Source organism: Sturnira hondurensis, unplaced genomic scaffold (genome assembly GCF_014824575.4).
Source record: "Sturnira hondurensis isolate 20B ecotype Veracruz unplaced genomic scaffold, ASM1482457v3 Scaffold0005220, whole genome shotgun sequence".
NCBI classification, from domain to species: Eukaryota; Metazoa; Chordata; class Mammalia; order Chiroptera; family Phyllostomidae; genus Sturnira; species Sturnira hondurensis.
Genome location: NW_028077851.1, coordinates 9,182,409 through 9,201,241, shown reverse-complemented (window position 1 = coordinate 9,201,241; position 18,833 = coordinate 9,182,409). Strand labels below are relative to the sequence as shown.

The 18,833-nt window shown below is 39.9% G+C and overlaps 1 protein-coding gene across 1 annotated transcript in view; it reads left to right on the top strand.

Moving 5' to 3' along the window:
* The first annotated feature begins 632 nt into the window (after positions 1–632).
* Positions 633–18,833, top strand: part of PIR (pirin) — an 85,097-nt gene continuing 66,896 nt past the window's right edge. Inside the window, 3 exon segments of the mRNA XM_037046343.1 lie at positions 633–657; positions 2,258–2,387; positions 10,701–10,793. Of these exon segments, the coding sequence (XP_036902238.1) occupies positions 2,292–2,387; positions 10,701–10,793 (189 nt within the window). The 5' untranslated portion in view covers positions 633–657; positions 2,258–2,291.

Below are 18,833 nucleotides of genomic sequence, written 5' to 3'. Positions count from 1 at the left end.
AGTGGCAAACAGCAGGCTACTTATTTATGCAACAAACAATTGTGTGGTGCTTTGAACCTACCAAGTTCACTGAATTCTCATCACAACTCTAGAAGATTGTATTGTATTATCAGCAACATCCTCATTTCACAGTGGGAAAAATGAGCCACTTGCAAAAGGTCACGCCGCTAACAAGTGGTGGAGGCAGGATTCAAATCCCTGCAGGCTCTGCAGGTTGCCTGGCAAGTGGACTCCAGTTAAAGGCAGGTTTCCTAAGGAGTGGAGCTGGGACCCTCACCCTGATCAGAGCACCTATCCAGCCCACACATTCCTCCGAGGGCCAAGGACCAACCTCCCCCACCCCAACACACCGCCAGGGCAGGAGGGGCCCAGAGGCTAAATGGAGGCTGGCAACTGAGCTGGCAGGGGAGGGCGGAGCAAAAGCACTGTACAGTATCAATAAGGAGTGTCACCCCTGTCCAAGGCCCTCCCTGTGTCCACGAAGTGCTGAGTTGCAGTGATGCGGCTTCCCCGCGCCTTTCCTGCATGTTGCTTTCCTGTACTCTGCCTGCTGCCCACACCAACACCTGTCTCCGCCTCCGCGGCCACTGTCGCCACCGCTGCCGCTGCCGCCGCCGCCGCCACCACCACCACCACCCAGGTTCCAGCCAAGGCTTCGTGAGTACCAGGGCGTCTGTGGGGTGGGTGGGGTGGAGGGTGTGGAGGTGGGGCGCTGTGCATCAGGGAGCAGTATCTCCGGCTTCCCCATCCCGCTTCAGATGCCTAGGGGGGTTTCTGTGGGAGATGACTAGAGATGCTTAGTAGTTCGTTGCAATTAGGGGAGAGTGGTAGCCGAATCCTCTTTCTGCAAAACACTGTGATCTGGGAGTTGCTGGTAGGATCTTCACATGCAAAGAATTTATTTATTTATGACCGTTTTTATTTTTTAATTTTTATTGTTTATGCTATTACAGTTGTTCCCACTTTTCTCTGTTTTCCCACCTCCACACAGCCCCACCCTCTTCCCCTCTCCCCTCCCTCAATCAATCCCCATATCCTGGTTGGTGACTGTGGATCATGCATAAATGTTCTTTGGTTAATCCCTTCACCATCTTTCATACATTCTGCACGCCCCCCCAACCTAACAGCTGTCAGTCTGTTCCATGTATCTAACGTGCATAAAGTTTATTTGTAGGAGCCTAGAAGGACCCCAAAATAGTTCAGATGTGGGCAAAATACTTTTGAATTGCTTGTTTGTTGGTGGTGACTATTCTGTACACAGGCATCTGAGCTTATTTCTGTGTCTAACAATTCAGTATCAATAACTATTGATTACCTGCTCCAGGGAGGGCGCATCTTAAGCGGGCCTTGACTGACAGGGTTAGGACATTGCCAGGGCGAGTGTTTTAAATAACAGCAGCTGACCTTAGAGTGCTGACAGAAAAACTGAGGAAGGGGAGGCTTAACAGATGGCCTCAGATCACACAATTGGTACAAGGTGAAGCTGGGATGCAAACCCAGGCTGTCTAGCTTCAGGGTTTATGCTTCTTGCTAAAGCATCTGTTGGTTTGGCTAGGGATCTTTGAAGGAACCGATTATATTTCTCTGGAAGAAGAGTTTTAGGAATTGGGGTAACTGTCTGTAAGCTCTTGAAGAAGGAAAAGTACTGATTATACTTGTTCTGTGCTTGGTCCTGAAATCAGTTGCTCTTGAACACTTCATGAGAAAGTGCAAAAAGATTTCTTGCCAGAAAAGTAGGTCCTGAACTTCAGGGATAGGTGGGTCTTGGAATTTGAGGACCCTCAAAGATTCCTTTCAATGCCATGATCTTCAGCATTCTGGAGAGTCACAGGCCTCTTGTTTTTTTCTCAGTGTTCCCTATGTCACCATGCAGAGCTCTCTCAGCCTCACTGGTGGTACCTGCCTCATGGGGCAGTGAGTGGGAAGCAGGCCGAGAGATTTCAGTGAGGTAAAGCAGTTAAAGTGCCCATATTGCTAAACCTTGTAGAAGATGGCTGGAGGATCATATGAGATAACAACTGTAAATACTTAGTGTCTGGGAACCCAGTAAGAACTCATATATGTTCACCCTCATGACTGCTGTGGAAATCATCTAACCCACATCTCATACATAGTAAGCTAACAATAAATTGTAGCCATTAGTATTTTGGGCAAGTCTGAGTTTAATATCCTTTATTTGGTATTCCTTGGATGTGACTGAGGACTTAGTTACTTCTCTGTTTTGTTGTCCCCCTCTTTTGCCCTCCAACCTCTATAGTTCATCATCAGAGCAGTCTCTTTTGGACTTTGACATGGTATCCTCTAAGAAGGTCACCGTCTCAGTGCTCAGCCAGGAGCAGTCAGAAGGGGTTGGAGCAAGGGTCCACAGAAGCATTGGCAGACCTGAGGTATGTTGGTTTGGTGGCTGTTTTGTGCTTTTTTGCAGAAGGGACTGGTGGGACAATAAGGGAAAACTTGGGAATAGAGGGCTCAAGACCATCATGAACTGCTCTCAGGGGCCAAAGGAGCCAAGTCTAAACTTAGCATTTGGGATCTCCGCCCAAAGGGGATTTCTGTATCATGGATATAGAGATCCTGGGCAGAAGCTGCCCCCGAGCTTCATGAAACATCTCTGCTCATGTCTGCACACCTACGTCCCATCAGCCTCAGCATGTGTATCACCAAGCATACCTATCATATGCCCCCAAGTTTACATGCCCATAACTGAAACCACCAGGGAGTAACCCTGGGTCTCAATTCCAAATTCCTAGGAGAGAGAATCTGATCGTCTTGGCTTGGATCAAGTCTATACCCTTGGCCTGTCAGCCATTGCCAGGGACTTGGGTTTATAGAGAGACTGCTGGGGTCCAACTTTGTGGACCTCTTTTGATGGCGGGGGAGGGGGATGGTAAGTAGGGGCTACCAAAGAAGGCAACCACAGGTTGTATAAATGTTTCTCAACATTAGAGAGCTCTTTCATTTGAAAATAATGGGAGGTATAGGACTCATAGAAAAGAAAATCTTATTTGTACAGAAAGGTATTAATTGATGGTTATAACCCAGGGAATACTATATCCAGCACCATAGCAGATTCCAAAAAAATACTTTTTTATTGAGGTGTAATTGACATATAACACTATATTGGTTTCAGGTGTACAACATAGTGACTTGATATTTGTATAAATTGTGAAATGATCACCATAATAAGTCTAGTTAACATCTGTTACCATACATAATTAACAAAAAGTTTTATTCTTATGATGAGGACTTTTAAAAATCTCTTGGCAACTTTCAAATATGTGGTGCAGTATGTTAATTATAGTTGCCATACTGTATATTACATCCCATGACTTATTTATAACTGGAAGTTTGTAACTCTTAACCTTCTTTACCCATTTCACTCACCCCACCCTCTACCTCTGGCACCCAGCAGGGTGTTCTCTGTATCTATGACCTTGTTTGTATTTTTGGCTTGTTGTAGATTTCACATTTAAGTGAGATCATATAGTATTTGTCTTTCTCTGCCTTATGTTGCTTAGCATCAAACACTCAAGGTTCATTCATATTATATTGTCATATATGGTAAAATTTCCTTTTTATGGGTGAATAATATTCCATTGCATATAATACTACATCTTCTGTGTCTGCTCATCCACAGTTGCTTTCATGTCTTGGCTATTGTAAATAATGCCAAAACACACATGGGAGTGCAGATATCTTTTTGGGTTAGGGTTTTCATCTGAATTAATACCCAGTAGTGGGATTGCTGGATTCTATGATAGTCCCATTTTTAATTTTTTGAGGAACCTTCATACTTTTCCACAGTGGCTGCACCAATTTACATTCCCACCAACAGTGCATGAGGGCTCCCTTTTCTCTACATCCTTGCTAATACTTGTCTCTTGTTTTTTTGATAAGAGCCATTCTAACAGGTGTGAGGTAATATCTCATTGTGGTTTCAATTTGCATTTCCCTGATAAGTAGTGCAATGCAAATAAAGGAAGAAACATACTAGGGAAATAGATTTGTTTTGAAATGTGAGGTTGGTTTGTTCTTAAAGTCTGCTCTGATATTCTCATATTCTTTATCATTAGTTTCCTCTTTAACTATGAATATTTTCTGAGGTCCATCAACATTGTTTTCCAAAAGACAGATGCAAACAAGATTGTTGAAAGGACTAAATGCACAATGGATGTTGGGAGAATGCAGATGGATGTAGTATCATATTCTACAAGACCACATCATCAACAGAACAGTTGTAAAGAATTTGGATACTCATTGGTCAACCCAGTATTGTATGTTGAGGATAGCTAATACTTTAATTACTCCATCTATCAGGAACACATCTGCTGAGGGTTTCTATATTTTTTTTGACTTGCGAACCCCTTTGGTGGTCTGGTAAAACCCATCACTTCCTTCTCATAATAATGTTTTTTAAATGCATAAAATAAAACACATAGAATTACAAAGGAAAGCTTTATATTGGCATATGGTTAGCAAAAGATTACAAAACAAATTTGGAATCTAATAATTTTACATTAAACAACAAGACTTGGCAGCAGTTCTAACTACTTAATTTCAAAACTGGGAAGAGCATGCACAATAGTTCAGTATAACTGCAACAACTGTAACATCATATGAAAATAGCTTTGACTTGTATTGGTGACAAAGTCAGGTACTGGTTAAGTTACTGTGGTTCTTTGACTACATTCATAATTTAAGGAAGTGTTAAATTTCATTCTGGAGATGGATGAAAGTGACTATTGTCCACCAATGTGAATGCACTTAATACCATGGAAATAATACCTAAAGTGGTTCAAATGGTAAAATTGATGTTATGTGTACTGTAGTACAAAACACCCAGTAGAGGTCAGTAAAAATAAGGATGTAATTTTGTTCCAGCCAAGTTTATAGCCCCTGAATTCTCCCCATGGTGCCCAGTTAAGAGTCTGTGGATGAAAATCTATGCCTTAAAGATCCCAACATTCTACATATAATTATATATTTTACATCATGGTGATTACATAGAATATACAATTTTGTGTCCTTATTTTTTCCATTTAACACCGTAGCATAAGTACTTCATATGCTGTTATTCATAGGAATAATTTTTCATAGACATCATTTCAATAGCTATGACTTATCCCATGTATGGGCCTACTATTTTTGTCTTACTCATGGCCCTACTTTTGGCCATTTAGATTGTTGCCATATTTTTAGCACTCTGTACACTACCAACTTGCCCAGAAGTCAAAAGCTAACTGTCCAAGCAGCAGGGAAGGACATCTTCTATCTAACCTCAGGGCAATTACTTTTCAAACTTCTTACACCAAGGATTTGTCACTGAAGGTACATCTCATAAACTTTGGAGCCCAAGCTATTTTAGCGAAGAATTTACAACAGTGTTTAGCATCAGTGGCTCTAAGTAACTTGTTCCCTATGACTGTAAATATGAAGTTATAGGAATTCACAATGTTCTCACTGAGCCTTTTGGTGATGAATGATCAAGAAGAGATGGAGTGGGGCTGGCTCACACCTTTCATTACAATTATATATGGGCTGGGCCAGCCAGGCTGGAATTTGAATGACTGCACAGCATGATGTTAATGGGTGATTTGTCCGTGCTCCCAACAGGAGGGATATCCACTACTTATTTGCATTTGTCTGCCCACTTTCCCTCTCACCAGATACTCCTTGGTGGAGTGTGATTTTCCCAGGACCACTCATATTTCTTTTTCTTGTATTATGAAGAATTTTGACCATATCAAAGTAGAGAAATAGTATACAGAATCTTCATGTACCTAGTATCCACAATGATCAACTCATATGCAATTTTATTTCATCTATATCCCCATTGATTTTTTCCCTAAGAGTATTTTGAAGTGAATAACTTCATTTATAAATATTTCAGTTTGTGCTTCTAAAAGATAAGAACTTTATGCATTGAGTGTGGGCCTGCAAACCACACGATCACGGTTCGATTCCCAGTCAGGGCACATGCCTGGGTTGCAGGCCAGTTCCCGGTTCCTGGTTCCCGGCAGCGGACGCATGAGAGGCAACCATACATTGATATTTCTCTCCCTCTCTCCTTCCCTCCTTCCCTTCCCCTCTCAAGATAAATAAATAAAATCTTTAAAAAAATAAAAGATAAGAACTTTAAAAATAGAACTACAATCCAATGATCACACTGAAAAATTATGAGTTCCTTAATATCATCAAATAACCTTGGTTCTGGTTGATATAGCCTCTGTAGGTGACACTTTCCATTATCAGGGTCTGCAGATAGTGAGGCAAGGTAGAAGAGTATAGAGTCATAGCGGAAGTCCATCCCAGGCTGTATCGAGACCTGGACCATGTACTGACAGTTTCCTTCTGCCTTGTCATTATTACCCTCAGGCCACAGCAGGGGTGTCAAACTCATTTTCACTGGGGGCCACATCAGCCTGGTGGTTGCCTTGAAAGGGCCAAATGTAATTTCAACTGCTTAACAGTTAAGGAGTAGTTACATTTATGCAGCCCTAGAATTATATTTAGTCCTTTGAAGGCAACCATGAGGCTGTTGTGGCCCCCAGTGAAAATGAGTTCGACACCACTGGTCTAGAGGCTGAGTAGACCCAGGAGGTAGCCTGAGCTGTCAGAGCTGCCTTTTCAGGGCCTCTCCTTTCTGCTGCTGCCTTATTGTCTTGATGTAAGCTGACCTTTTGTGGAGTATTGGGAAGGCGGGCTCTCACCTGATTCAAGGTTACTGCCACAGGCATTATTGCCCTTATATTAGTTAGAATTAGGTCTGATTATGCATAACAAAAAGCATCCTCCAAAACCAATGCTTTTATACATAAAGATTTGTGTTTATCTTTTGAAAACCAGAAAGTAAATGATCCAGCGTTGGCCTGGAGGCTCCACACTTACCAGAGACCCACACTCATTCTATTTTAATCATTCTTGATATATCCATAGTACATCACTTTATGGCCCAAAACAGCTGTGGGGGCTATAGCATTTGCCCTTGGATACCAAACAGGGGAAGAGCGGAAGGCAAAAGGATACCTGCCAGCTGTCTATCCTCCTTTTATAGGGGGTTTCCCTAAAAGTCTCACCCAACAACTCTATACCTTCCTTAAGTGAGATTCGGTTGTATGACCACACCTAGTTGCAAGGGAGGCTAGGGACCTAACACAGTACCACTTTGGATGAGGATAGAGTATCTTCTGTGTACACAGAATTAGTTATTCTGTATCACAGGTGGCAAACACAAGGCCCGTGGGCCGAATCCGGCCCTCCACCTTGTTTTATCTGGTCTGGCACCTTGTTTCTACCCAGTGGCAGTGCCGAGTTCCCTGCCCCTAGTTAAGGAGTAGTTACATTTATACAGTCCTAAAGTTACATTTGGCTGTTTGAAGGCAACCTGAGGCTGGTGTGGCTCCCAATGAAAATGAGTTTGACACCCTTGTCAACAGAGCATTATGAAAAAGTATTGAGTTGATCCTGTCCCCAAGGAACTAACATTTCTGGTAGCTACTTCCAGTGCTTCCTGACTTAAAAATGCCAGGCTGCTGGAGCTTTGTTATGGGAGTGCCATGGGCTTGAGGGGTGGTGGCCACAGGTTTTGACGTGCCTTCTGAAGAAATCAAAACAAATAGCTTGGAAGCTGATGCCTGAATGTGGCAACTAAAGCATTTGGAACTGTTTGAAGGAAAGGAAACTCTCATATGGTTCAAAAACTTTGAAAGATCATTAGTTTAATATGTAGAGAGAGAAAGAGGTGGATGAGTCAGTGACTAAGCCAAGCATGTTAGGAAATCAGAGTTCTCATATAAATCAGATCTTGCCTACAGATAATGTGTTTCTTTAACAATGGTGTTGAATACTTGCCAAATGTTTAGACTATTGGGAACTTTGATGAGGGCTAATACCTAGCCTGCAAATAATACTTTAGTATAGTAATCTAATACAAGATACTTTTGCTTGATGGAGAAAGAGTGTTTCTCACACTTGTCCAGTAAAGCAGTTCATCCCTCCGACTTTTCTCAACCAGACCCCTGACTTCTGCAGTCTTTAAGTTGATGTCCTTCTTTGACGTTTTTGAAAGAATTCAATAAATATTTTGTTTTCAATTACTTTTTAGTATTGGACTGGAAGAAACACTGGACTGAGATGGGCTACAGAAAGATGGACTTACCCAGCTTTATATAAGTCACAATCTACATTTTAAAGTAAAGAGACTGAGACTTGGTTAGGTAAAAAGAAACTTGCAGTAAATTGTTGACTTTGTATGTGTGTATGTACTATATATATTTTATATATACATGTGTGTGCACCTGCATGTGTGTTTTCCAGAGACAGAGACAAAGAAGGGGTTTGGTACTTTGATTTATAACAGAGTAGATACCCTGAAATAAACAAACAAACAAATAACTTAAAATTAATTAGCTAGCTGAATAAGCCAGACAAAGACAAACATCATATGATCTCACTTAAATGTGGGATCTAAAGAACAATATAAATGAACAACAAAACAAAAAACAGACTCGTAGACAAATTCATGCCATGGCACATATAAACTAATTACTAAAATTCTGTGGCATGCCAAAAATATATTTTTTGCCTGTCTGACAAAAATAGGTATAATTTTGATTCATTCACACCAGAGGGCTATTGTTGTATTGACTGTTGTCATTTTTTATTTGACAATCTAAGGGAAAAGAGGTCAGGGCCCTGGACTACACTGGCAAGTATTGTAGCACACTGGTTGAAAATTGCTTCTGTGATGGGATTATGTACTCCCACTCACTTTTAACTTCACTAGCCCTGAGTCCCATAGGGAAGGTTTAAGTGCTGCCCTTCCTGACTGTGGGGTTGGCCATGTCACATGCTTTGACCAAACAGTATGTATTAATGTGATTATGCATGACTGACTTGGCTCTTTGTTTTTTTTTTTTAAGATTTTATTTATTTATCTTTAGAGGGGAAGAGAAGAAGAGAGGGAGAGAAATATTAATGTATAATTGCATCTCGTGTGTCCCCTTCTGGGAACTGACCTGCAACCCAGGCTTGTGCCCTGACTGGGAATCGAACTGCGATCTTCTGGTTTGTAGGCTCGTGCTCAATGCACTGAGCTACATCAGCCAGGGCTCGTTTTTTTTTTTTTGCTCCAACCTTGGCTATCTGAAAAGCATGTTCTAGATAGTGTCCATTATTTCAGCTTGGGAGCCAGAGTGCAAAAACCTGTAAAGTCCAGCCAAGCTTACCAGCTTTCCACAGCTTTAATGCAAATGAATAATTTGTGAGCTATTGGGCAAAAACTTATTGTTAGATACACTGGTGCTATAAATGTTTGCAAAGAAAATCCAAAAGAAGCTACACATGAATTATGAAAATTAATAAGAGCTTAGAAATGTTCAAAATGCCTTTCTATCTATATTTCTAATCCCTAGCACCAAACTATTCAAAAACATAATTTAAAAATACTATTTATAATACCTTTAAAATTACGTTACTTAGAAAAAACTTAAGTAAATGCAAAATCTTTATGGAGAAAATAACAAGTTCCATTAAAAGACATTTTCAAAGACCTAAATAAATGGAAATAACCACATATATGTATAGGAAAACTCAACATTACATGGAAATATCCATTATTCCCAAATTCGTTCATAGATTCACAGCAATTTCAATCTGTTTTCACCTCTCATTTGAGCTCAAGATTTATCTTCAATTGCCTTCTAGCTTTTGCACAATACACTGGATGCTAAATATCCAAAGATCCATTTATACAGGTGACATTTATGTAGATGTCTCAAACTCAATGTGAATTAAAATGAAGTCACCAAGGCTGCTTCTGTTATATTTCTTGTGCTGCTGAATGGCCCTGCCATCCTCCCAGCCACCATAGCTCTAACTCTGGGAGTCCTCTCTAATGCTCTTCTTCTTTCCCATTCTCTATCACCACTGCCATTGCCTTAGGCCCAGCCTTTGTCCTTGTTTGGATTGTTGAAGTGACTTTCTAAATAGTCTGTCTCTTTCTCTTCCTTTTCCAAATCATCTTTCACATGTGTGCTAGAGTGATCTTTCTAAATCTGATCATCTCAATGCCTTATTAAAATCCATCATCTTCAAGATAAAACCCAAACTTATTTAAGGTGTGACCCTTCTTCTCGGCCCATCTCTTATGATAATTCCATGTGCACCTTTTGCCTCAATAGAGTAGTTTCCTTGCAGTTCTTCAAGGTTACCAAGCTCTGTCTCTGCTCTTTTTCTTGGAATAGTCATCCTTCTCCCCTTTCTACTTGATTAACTCCTACATGTACTTTAAGATCCTGCCTAAGTGATACCCTCCCTGATCCTATCACACTCTCTCATCTGTCTTCCCCCCAGAGTATTTATCACCACAGTGCAATCATTGACATTCTAGTCTTGTGACCCTGTGAGATTATGAATCTATTTGGGATACAGACTGTATCTCATTTGTGCTTAACTATTTAGACCTTAGCTGGTCTTGAGGTGTCTATCACTGTTGGTAGTTCTCATAAATGTTAATTCAGACCTAATCAGTGAATCAGTGTGTGTAAGGAGTTCCTTCCTGAAAGCAGCTTTCATTACAAAAAGTTGCTCACTGGCTATGTAACTTTCAATGAGTTTTGCTAGATCTGTTCATGAATGTTGCCCTTAGTAGTGTGGCTTAAAAGGCGTGCCTAATCTGCTGAATTTTATTTTTATTTCAGTTAAAAAATCTGGATCCACTTTTACTATTTGATGAATTTAAAGGTGGTAGACGAGGTGGATTTCCTGATCACCCACATTGAGGTTTTGAAACAGTAAGTAAAATAATTTGACTGCAAAAGTGTGTATTTTAAAACTTGCCTGTGTTCTTAAACTTAATAATAATTTCTAATGGAAAATTCAATTTTAGAAGCAATGAATGATAGACAAAAATTAATTTATAAGTTCTTGGCTATTGACTAGCTGCTAGAGAATTGTAATATCTATTTTGCATAAAGTACACTCAAGTGGAAATATTTACTGTTCTTAATATTCTTTGAATTTGTGCCACTGGAGACATTCCTATTTTAGCGGTTAAAGAGTAAGAATTAACTTCTTAAAATATTTATATAATGAAAATTTATTGGTGATAGAAGAAACTATTTGAGATGTGATTAAAATAATTTTATATTGAAATTTGTTTCTGTGCAAGAATATTCAGAAATGTTTAACCACATGTAACATAATATTTTAAACTCAAAAGATAGTCTAAGAACGCTGTGAGTATTTAAACTCAGTTCTAAGGAATTATATATAATCAAGGGGATTGAAATAGGACATAGCCTAAAAATTAGGACTTTAAGGATGTGTTGATACATATACATTTACAAATTCAACTGTAAAACTTATAGAGATTCTGTTGGACATTTGTTTTCAATTTTAGATTCAGAAATAAAAGTGTGTGACATAATATTGTGGCACTTTCAAAGATTCCTGTTCCCCACACATACATATATTCTAGGAAAATATAGGGATAGTTAATTTGTAGTTACAAAGTTAGGTCATCTTGTCACTGAGAAAAATCTGTATGTAGTTTTGGAAATACACCAAGGATTATTAAAGGTTTTGTGTATTTATCAAGCCATTTATTGAATGAGTAAATATTTATTGAAAGCTAGGGACATGCAGGCATTGGTGCTGGGCAATCTTTTGTATGTTAGGGTGTGTGTACTTGTGTATTGGGGAGTAAGGGGAGAAGGCAGAGGGAGGGAGGCTAATAAAGAATGAAGACTGACCCCTGTTTGCCTCCAGGATGGTCTAGTTAAGGAAGCAAAAGATAAACTGGCAGAGTTCACCATTGCAGGGTAAAGGTGAAATGAACCAAGAAGCTTCTGGAAATAGTATGAATGATCAAAATAGCAGGCTCCCTTTGTCACTTAGCCATTTGCCTTTCAGTTGTCTTCTCATTCCTTTCACTCACCCTACATTTGTGCTGGATTCTGACCCAGTTCCAGATCTTGTATTCCTGCTGCGCCCTTCTGCTGCTGCTCTGCAGACATTCCCACCACTGCATCCTGCAGCTGCACTTACCATTTTGCTAATCTTTCATGGTCTTTTCAACTAGCACTTTCTCCATCAAGTTTTCCAGACAATCCCAAGAGGATGCACTTACTTTTTCATTTGGTCCCCTTAGCATTATGTTTTTACCAGGCTCACGCACGTTAGAACGTTAGAGCTCTGTAGTGGCCTCAACTCTATTCTGCCTTGAATTAGAGTTGGGAACTGCCTCCATCACCACTTCCACTGGCCACGCCCAAGAGGACTGTAAATTGCTTTAGTTCAGGTAATCCCATACATCTCCAGGTTTTCCAGTTGGAGATACTCAGTAACTACTGGCTGAAATTAATTGAATAATAAAAATAGATGGCTTTTACTGAAGATATGTAAAAGGAATGATGAAATACCTTGCTTTGCCCTCCATTATGGAATGGGGAACTGTTATAAATTGTAAGGTACTCAACTTTAAACTACTCTGAAGGAGGTCAGCTATAGAATATTGATATTTGACTCTTTTCTGTTGAGTCAGAATCTTCCTTAAAACTATAAGCATAATTGTAGTCAATCTTCATTGCTTTGTGGATCCTGTATTCATGAATCATCTACTCACTAAATTTATTTGTAATCCCCAAATCACTTTTGGGGTTTCATTCTTGGACATGCACAGGCTGGCCCAAGGTACACATTCCCAGCTGAGGATGAATAAGGTGACCCTCTGCCTCTGTTTCAGCTCTTATACTGTAAACAAGTGTCCTCCTGGAGGCCTATTTACTGTCATGTTTTTCTCATTTTAGTGCTTTTGGTTGGTGATTTCACTGTTGAAAATGATCCCCCTGTGAAGTGCTGTCTAGTGTCCCTAAGTGCAAAAGATCTATGATGTGCCTTTATAGAGGAAATATATGTGATAGATAAGTTTCTTTCAGGCATGAGATACAGTGCTGTTGGCTGTAAGTTCAATGTTAATTAATCAGCAATATGTATTAAATAGGGTGTCTTTAAACAGAAACAAATATAAAACATGGTTATATATTGGTTGGTTGATGAAAATGTGGCCAGAAGCTCTCAGGATCACAACCCAGTATTTCTCCAGAAGCAGTGGTTCAGTGTTTGCTAATTCAGTGATCATGGCACCTTCTTAGAACATAGCTTCTGCAATAACTAGAACCAACTGTACCAGTTTTCCCCAGAATTGTAGGTAAGCCAAGGAGTCAGCTCTGCCTTAATATGAACTTTAAAAGCCTCCCCAGTAAGCCAGTAGAGTCACACACAGGGGGAGCTTACATGATAGAAATGAGCAGAGTGAGTGTCCCGGTCACTGGCAGCGTCTGCAGGTGGACAGGCAGGCATCAGTCCCAAGCCAGGTGGCTCCAGTGGTGGCACACGTCCGGTGGAATGGAAGTCCAGCGGGGCTCTGAGCGTGACCTATGGTACAGCCAGGCTTGAGCACTGGGTGGTCAGAGCTCTGACTTCTTATAGCCCACCAGGGGTGGAGGTCCCACACATATAGGTGTCCAGCTGGAGTCCTTATTCAAGTGTTAGACTTGTGGCCCCTCCTAAGGGCATTCTCATTACACTCCATTACTTCAGCCTTGACAGAGCACTTGACATAACTGTTGTTCATGACTGACAGGGACTCACTCCATAGTAGATTGTCAAAAGCGTTGAAAAAGTCCACTTTGCTCTTGCTGTCTACATCCATGGAGCAGTTTTTACAGGCTTGTTATAAATTTTGAAAATGCTAATTAGTATAAAGAACAAAGTTAGAATCACTTCTTCAGTTATCTTACCATCCAGAAATAGGTATTATTATCATTGTATTTTCTTTGCTGGCTTCATTAAACATCTCCCATGAAGGTTCTATCAATTGACATTACTGTAGCGATGTATGAAGGTACCTGTTTTCCCTCAGCATCACCAACACAATACACCCAACTTCTCTTTATCTTTGCTGTTTTGACAAGTGAAAAATAATGCCTCCTCATAGTTTAAATTTGCATTTCTCTTAACTGAGTGAAGTTGATTAACTTTTTAATTTTAAACATTTTTTCACCATACATACTTATGTTCTTGCTCCATATTTCCCCATTGGGTTGCCAGTATTCTTACTATTTTATAGAAGCTCTCTTTATATTAAGGAAACTAGGCCTTTTCAGTGATAGGAGTTGCAATAGTGTTAAGAGGGATTAGGCTTGTTTTGCATACCCTGAAAGGTAAACCTTTGGATACAAAACATATTCTAAGTATGGCACAAAGTGCATTTAGAAATATGCTAAGTAAATGAGCCCCAAATTTATTTCTTAGCTTATTTCTCTTAAGATCTTATTTCTCTTAATATCTTCTTACTACAGAAGATGAATACCAAAATGAAATGACAAACAAAAGGAGACATTTTCTAGGCAGATATTTCAAATACTTTTCAAAGTTTATGTTCCTTATGCCTGTGAACAGAATTAATGCTTGTCTCAGTACTTTTTAAAAAATAGCATGGCATAGTATTTTCCCCTGAAAGGATCAGCCTTAAAATGACTGGCCAGGAAAAAAATTAAAGATGTTTTCGTTGTCAGAAACAGGTACAAAGGACACATGGATAGAGCCAAAGAGGGGTAGGATCAAGGGTGGGAAGGAGGGATGGCTGAGGTTGCGGGGCAGTGGTGGGAGGAAATGGAGACAACTGTGCTTGAACAACAATAAAAAATGTGAAAAAATAAACCTACAAATACATTTTAAAAAGCATAGACTCAAACGAAAAGAAGGAAGAACAGTTCGTTGTGCAGAGGTAGAACAGTGTCTGTCAGCTGAAGTGATTTTCTTATTTCTGGGGAAATACGAGCATGCACTGAATGTTGACATAATGGGCATGTTACCAGGTCCAGTGTTCCTCAAAATGCCTGTGTGCTAGATGAGTCAGTGCTGTGCTGGAATAAAAAGAAATTAGAACACAAGATTATTTTAAAAAATAAAAATGATACTGCTTGGTACTAATGCATGAATATAAAATATAAATAAATATGCATATTTTTGAAACTGGAAAAGAACCAGCATTTGTGCTGCCTGTTATATACTGAACCCAATAAGCAGAGACAGGGATTGGATCTTTATGGGCACTTTATTCAGATGGCTGGCAATCTGAGAAGACGGTGAGAGAAGCCGGTGGGTTCATACTCTAACAAACCATCCTACATTATCTTCCAAGCCAGCCTTTTTATAACAAAGAACAAAGTGCAGTGAGGGGTTTTGAAATTCAGGGAAAATTTGATTTAAAAAATGGCAGTATTCTCACCCTAGGCAGTTAGCTCTTCCTAGGAGTGGGGAGTATCTGTCTCTACCTGGAACTTAAAGGCCTGGATGCCTCCACTTGTCCCCAGGCAGAAATCTTGAGCTGTGCCCCAGGTCGGCTGTCTCTCAGGTCGGCTGTCTCTCCTGGGAGCCTGGTTGGGCCTTATCTGCACTTTCTGAAACAATAGCTTCAACATATGCATTCCTTACTAGGCTTATAACTATTTACCTTAAACTAGTATTTTCCAACTCTTGAGTCCTCTATCATTTTGAGTACATGCTCACATTTTAAAAAAAAGCTTTTAAATATTTCATTGTTATTCTATTCCAGTGTCTCAATTTTTCCCCTTCGTCCTCCTCTGCCCTCCCCTCTGTTTGCTGCCAGACTCTTCCATGTTTCCATGCTCTGGTTTTATTGTGCTCATTAGTTTGTTTTTGTTGATTAGGTTCCACTTGTAGGTGAGATCATATGGTATTTGTCTTCCGTCAACTGGCTTATTTTACACAGCATAATATTTTCCAGTTCCATCCATGCTGTTGTGAACAGTAGGAGTTCTTTCTTTCTGCTGCATAGAATTCCATTGTGTAAATGTACCACAGTTTTTTGATCCACTCATTTACTGATGGGCACTTAGGCTGCTTTCAGCACTCGGATATTGTAAATGACGCTGCTATTAACACAGAGGTTTTTTAAAAATTCTTATTACCTCAAGTATGATTCATGTACCTGCAGTGGTCCCACCTGGAACCTCAGGCTCCTCCTGAGATCTGTTGAATTACAACCTGCATTTTCACAACATCCTTGAGTGACTGATATATGCATTAACATTTGAGAATTCCTTAGCTAGATGGCCTTGCAAACCAGAAATAAAATAATTTTATGAGATAACAATGTAAACCTGATTTTACTGTGCTAATGGCTAATTATTATTATTTTTGATACTTAACCCTTTAGTTTGGCTAGCTGCACATTTCCTGTGGAAAATCTTGTCTGAAAATTGAGGTAGGAATGCCCTGGAGAAGGAGGCACAGCTGGTGGTCACAGACAAAGGGAGAAATTTGTTCAGAATTTCCTGCCAGGAATTTGGATTCTGGGGAGCATTCTTTTCCAAAGCCCTGAGTGGTAAAGGGTGGAATAATTTTGCAGTGACCAATTCCTGGTGAGGCCTGATATCTTTTTTTCTGATATCTTGATTCATTTAGGGCAACTGTAAATGATCAGAAACAAAGACCTGTCTGAAAAATGGGCAGTACTCTTCCCTTTTCAATCCACACCCTGCCAAGGTTTAGTTTAGCTTGAAAAAGTAGTAAAGTTCACACACTGTTGATGCACACTTCGCCTGCTCTAAAAAGAAATATATTTCATGCCTTTCAAGATCATCTTTCAAATCATAGCATCGTCACTTTACAGATTCTAACACTGAACATCCTGTGCGCCTTGGGCACCCTCATTCCTGGGAAACCGGGATGGTTTGTCACTCCCGCCCAGTTAAATTTAAAAACTGGTAGGCATAAACGGTCATGCCTGCTTCACAGGGACATTTTGAAATCATTTTGTCAATTATGTTCTTATTTGGGCTTAGAACTATTTTTAAAGTTCTTCATTACAAGCCTCAGCATGTTCTTTGATCAGGAGAACAAGCCTTCATTGTTTCAAAAGGACATGCCCATCAGAACAGCCACACTAGCATTCACTCCTTGGCAGCCAGCAGTATTTGCAGGCAATGACTGAACAATATCCTGGAGAGGAAGGGGAGGGTCCTGGTGATTCATGTGAAAACCCACCCTGGATTTAAAACTCCCATTTCCCACACAGCCTGCTTTTTGTAGCTTGCTACGCACTTTCAAAACCAACCATACCCTTATTAAATCAAGGCTTGAGATGGGAGGAGCTTGATTAAGTTAACATCCATTTTGGAGGGGGGAGAAAAATACTCTACGAAAATTAGGAGGGAAAGAGACATTCTCATCATTATGAAGGCTCTGTTGTTCAATGAACAACCTATGTCATAGTAAACACTGAGATATTAGACATACTCCTGTTAATGTGAGGGAAAAAAGACAAGAATGTCTACCAGCACCATTATGACTTACTATGGTTCGGGAAGCTTCGAAGCTAGTAATAAGAGTTATAGTTGTTGTAAAGAAGGAGGAAAAATACTTCTTTGTAGGTAACATACTAATAAAAGGAAACTCCACAGTGGCGGCATCCAACTTTGGGGGCTATGTGACTGTAGGAGGACCAAGGACACAGAACTTGTCCTGAAGTTACAGTGACAATGCCTGCACATGGATTTGTAGCTTATATGTTTATTTGGCATGATTGAGGGGGTGAAGCTAATAGATTATAGGAAGGAAGCTCAACCCACCCTCATTTCCAACATGCCCCTTGGCAGCACTATGCTAAGACTATCAACCAAAACCTGGATATAAAATATGTGAAAATCACCCACTTTCAGAATAAAAGCAACTAACAGATATAATGGGAACATCCCTTTCACAATGGCAATAAGAACATTATATAATTCCAGAGGGAAAGTCATTCCGCTTTAACCCAGTAATCCTACTTCCAGGAATCTAGTAATTTCCTGGAAAAATTTCAACATAAGAACAAAGGCTTATTATACAAATTTTTATCCTAGTGCAATTTTACAAAGTTGAAAAAGACAGAACAAAGTAAGTGTCTAGAACAATGGGAGAATGAGTATATATCTGGAAACTGTATATAGGAAATGTGTTATCTATCTGGAGGATGGAATCTTATACAGTTATTTACAAAGGAAATATTGTAAATACCCCTGGCTGGTGTGGCTCAGTAGATTGAGCACTGGCCTGCGAACCAAAGGGTCACCAGTTTGATTCCCAGTCAGGGCATTTGCCTGGGTTGCGGTCCCCAGGTCCCCAGAAGGGGGTGCATGAGAGACAGCCACACATTGATGCTTCTCTACCTCTCTCTTTCTCTCTCCCTTCCCTTCTGTCTAAAAATAAATAAAATCTTTAATAATGTATATAAAAAAGAAATATTTCAAATAATTTAAAGTTTTATTAATCATGGCCTGTTTAAATCAAGGTTTCTCAACCTTGGCCACTTTTGACATCTTCAGTGGATAATTCTTTGCTGTGGGAGGGATGTCCTAGGATGTTTAGCAGCATCCCTGCCCTCTACTCACTAGTTGCCAGAAGCACCCCCTACCTCCAGTTGTAATGACCATAGTTGTCTCCAGACATTGTCAAATATCTGCTGCAGGGGAGAGGGTTGCCAAATCACCCTGAGTTGAGAACTAGTGATTTGATATATGTGTCCATACAAAGGTGTACTGGACAGCCATTTGGAAAAATTTCACAGCTTGGTATGTGCTAATATAGAAGCAATTTCCATGATAGTTGGAAAGTGATAGAGGCACGGTACACAATTGGCAAACTGTAGGATTTGTCTAAGAAGAAAGCATAAAGGTGTGAAAAGACTATACCTTGATTCTTTTTAAATGGTTTATGATAAATTTTATTGTGTGGAAGATGGACTCATTCAGTGAGTGATTACT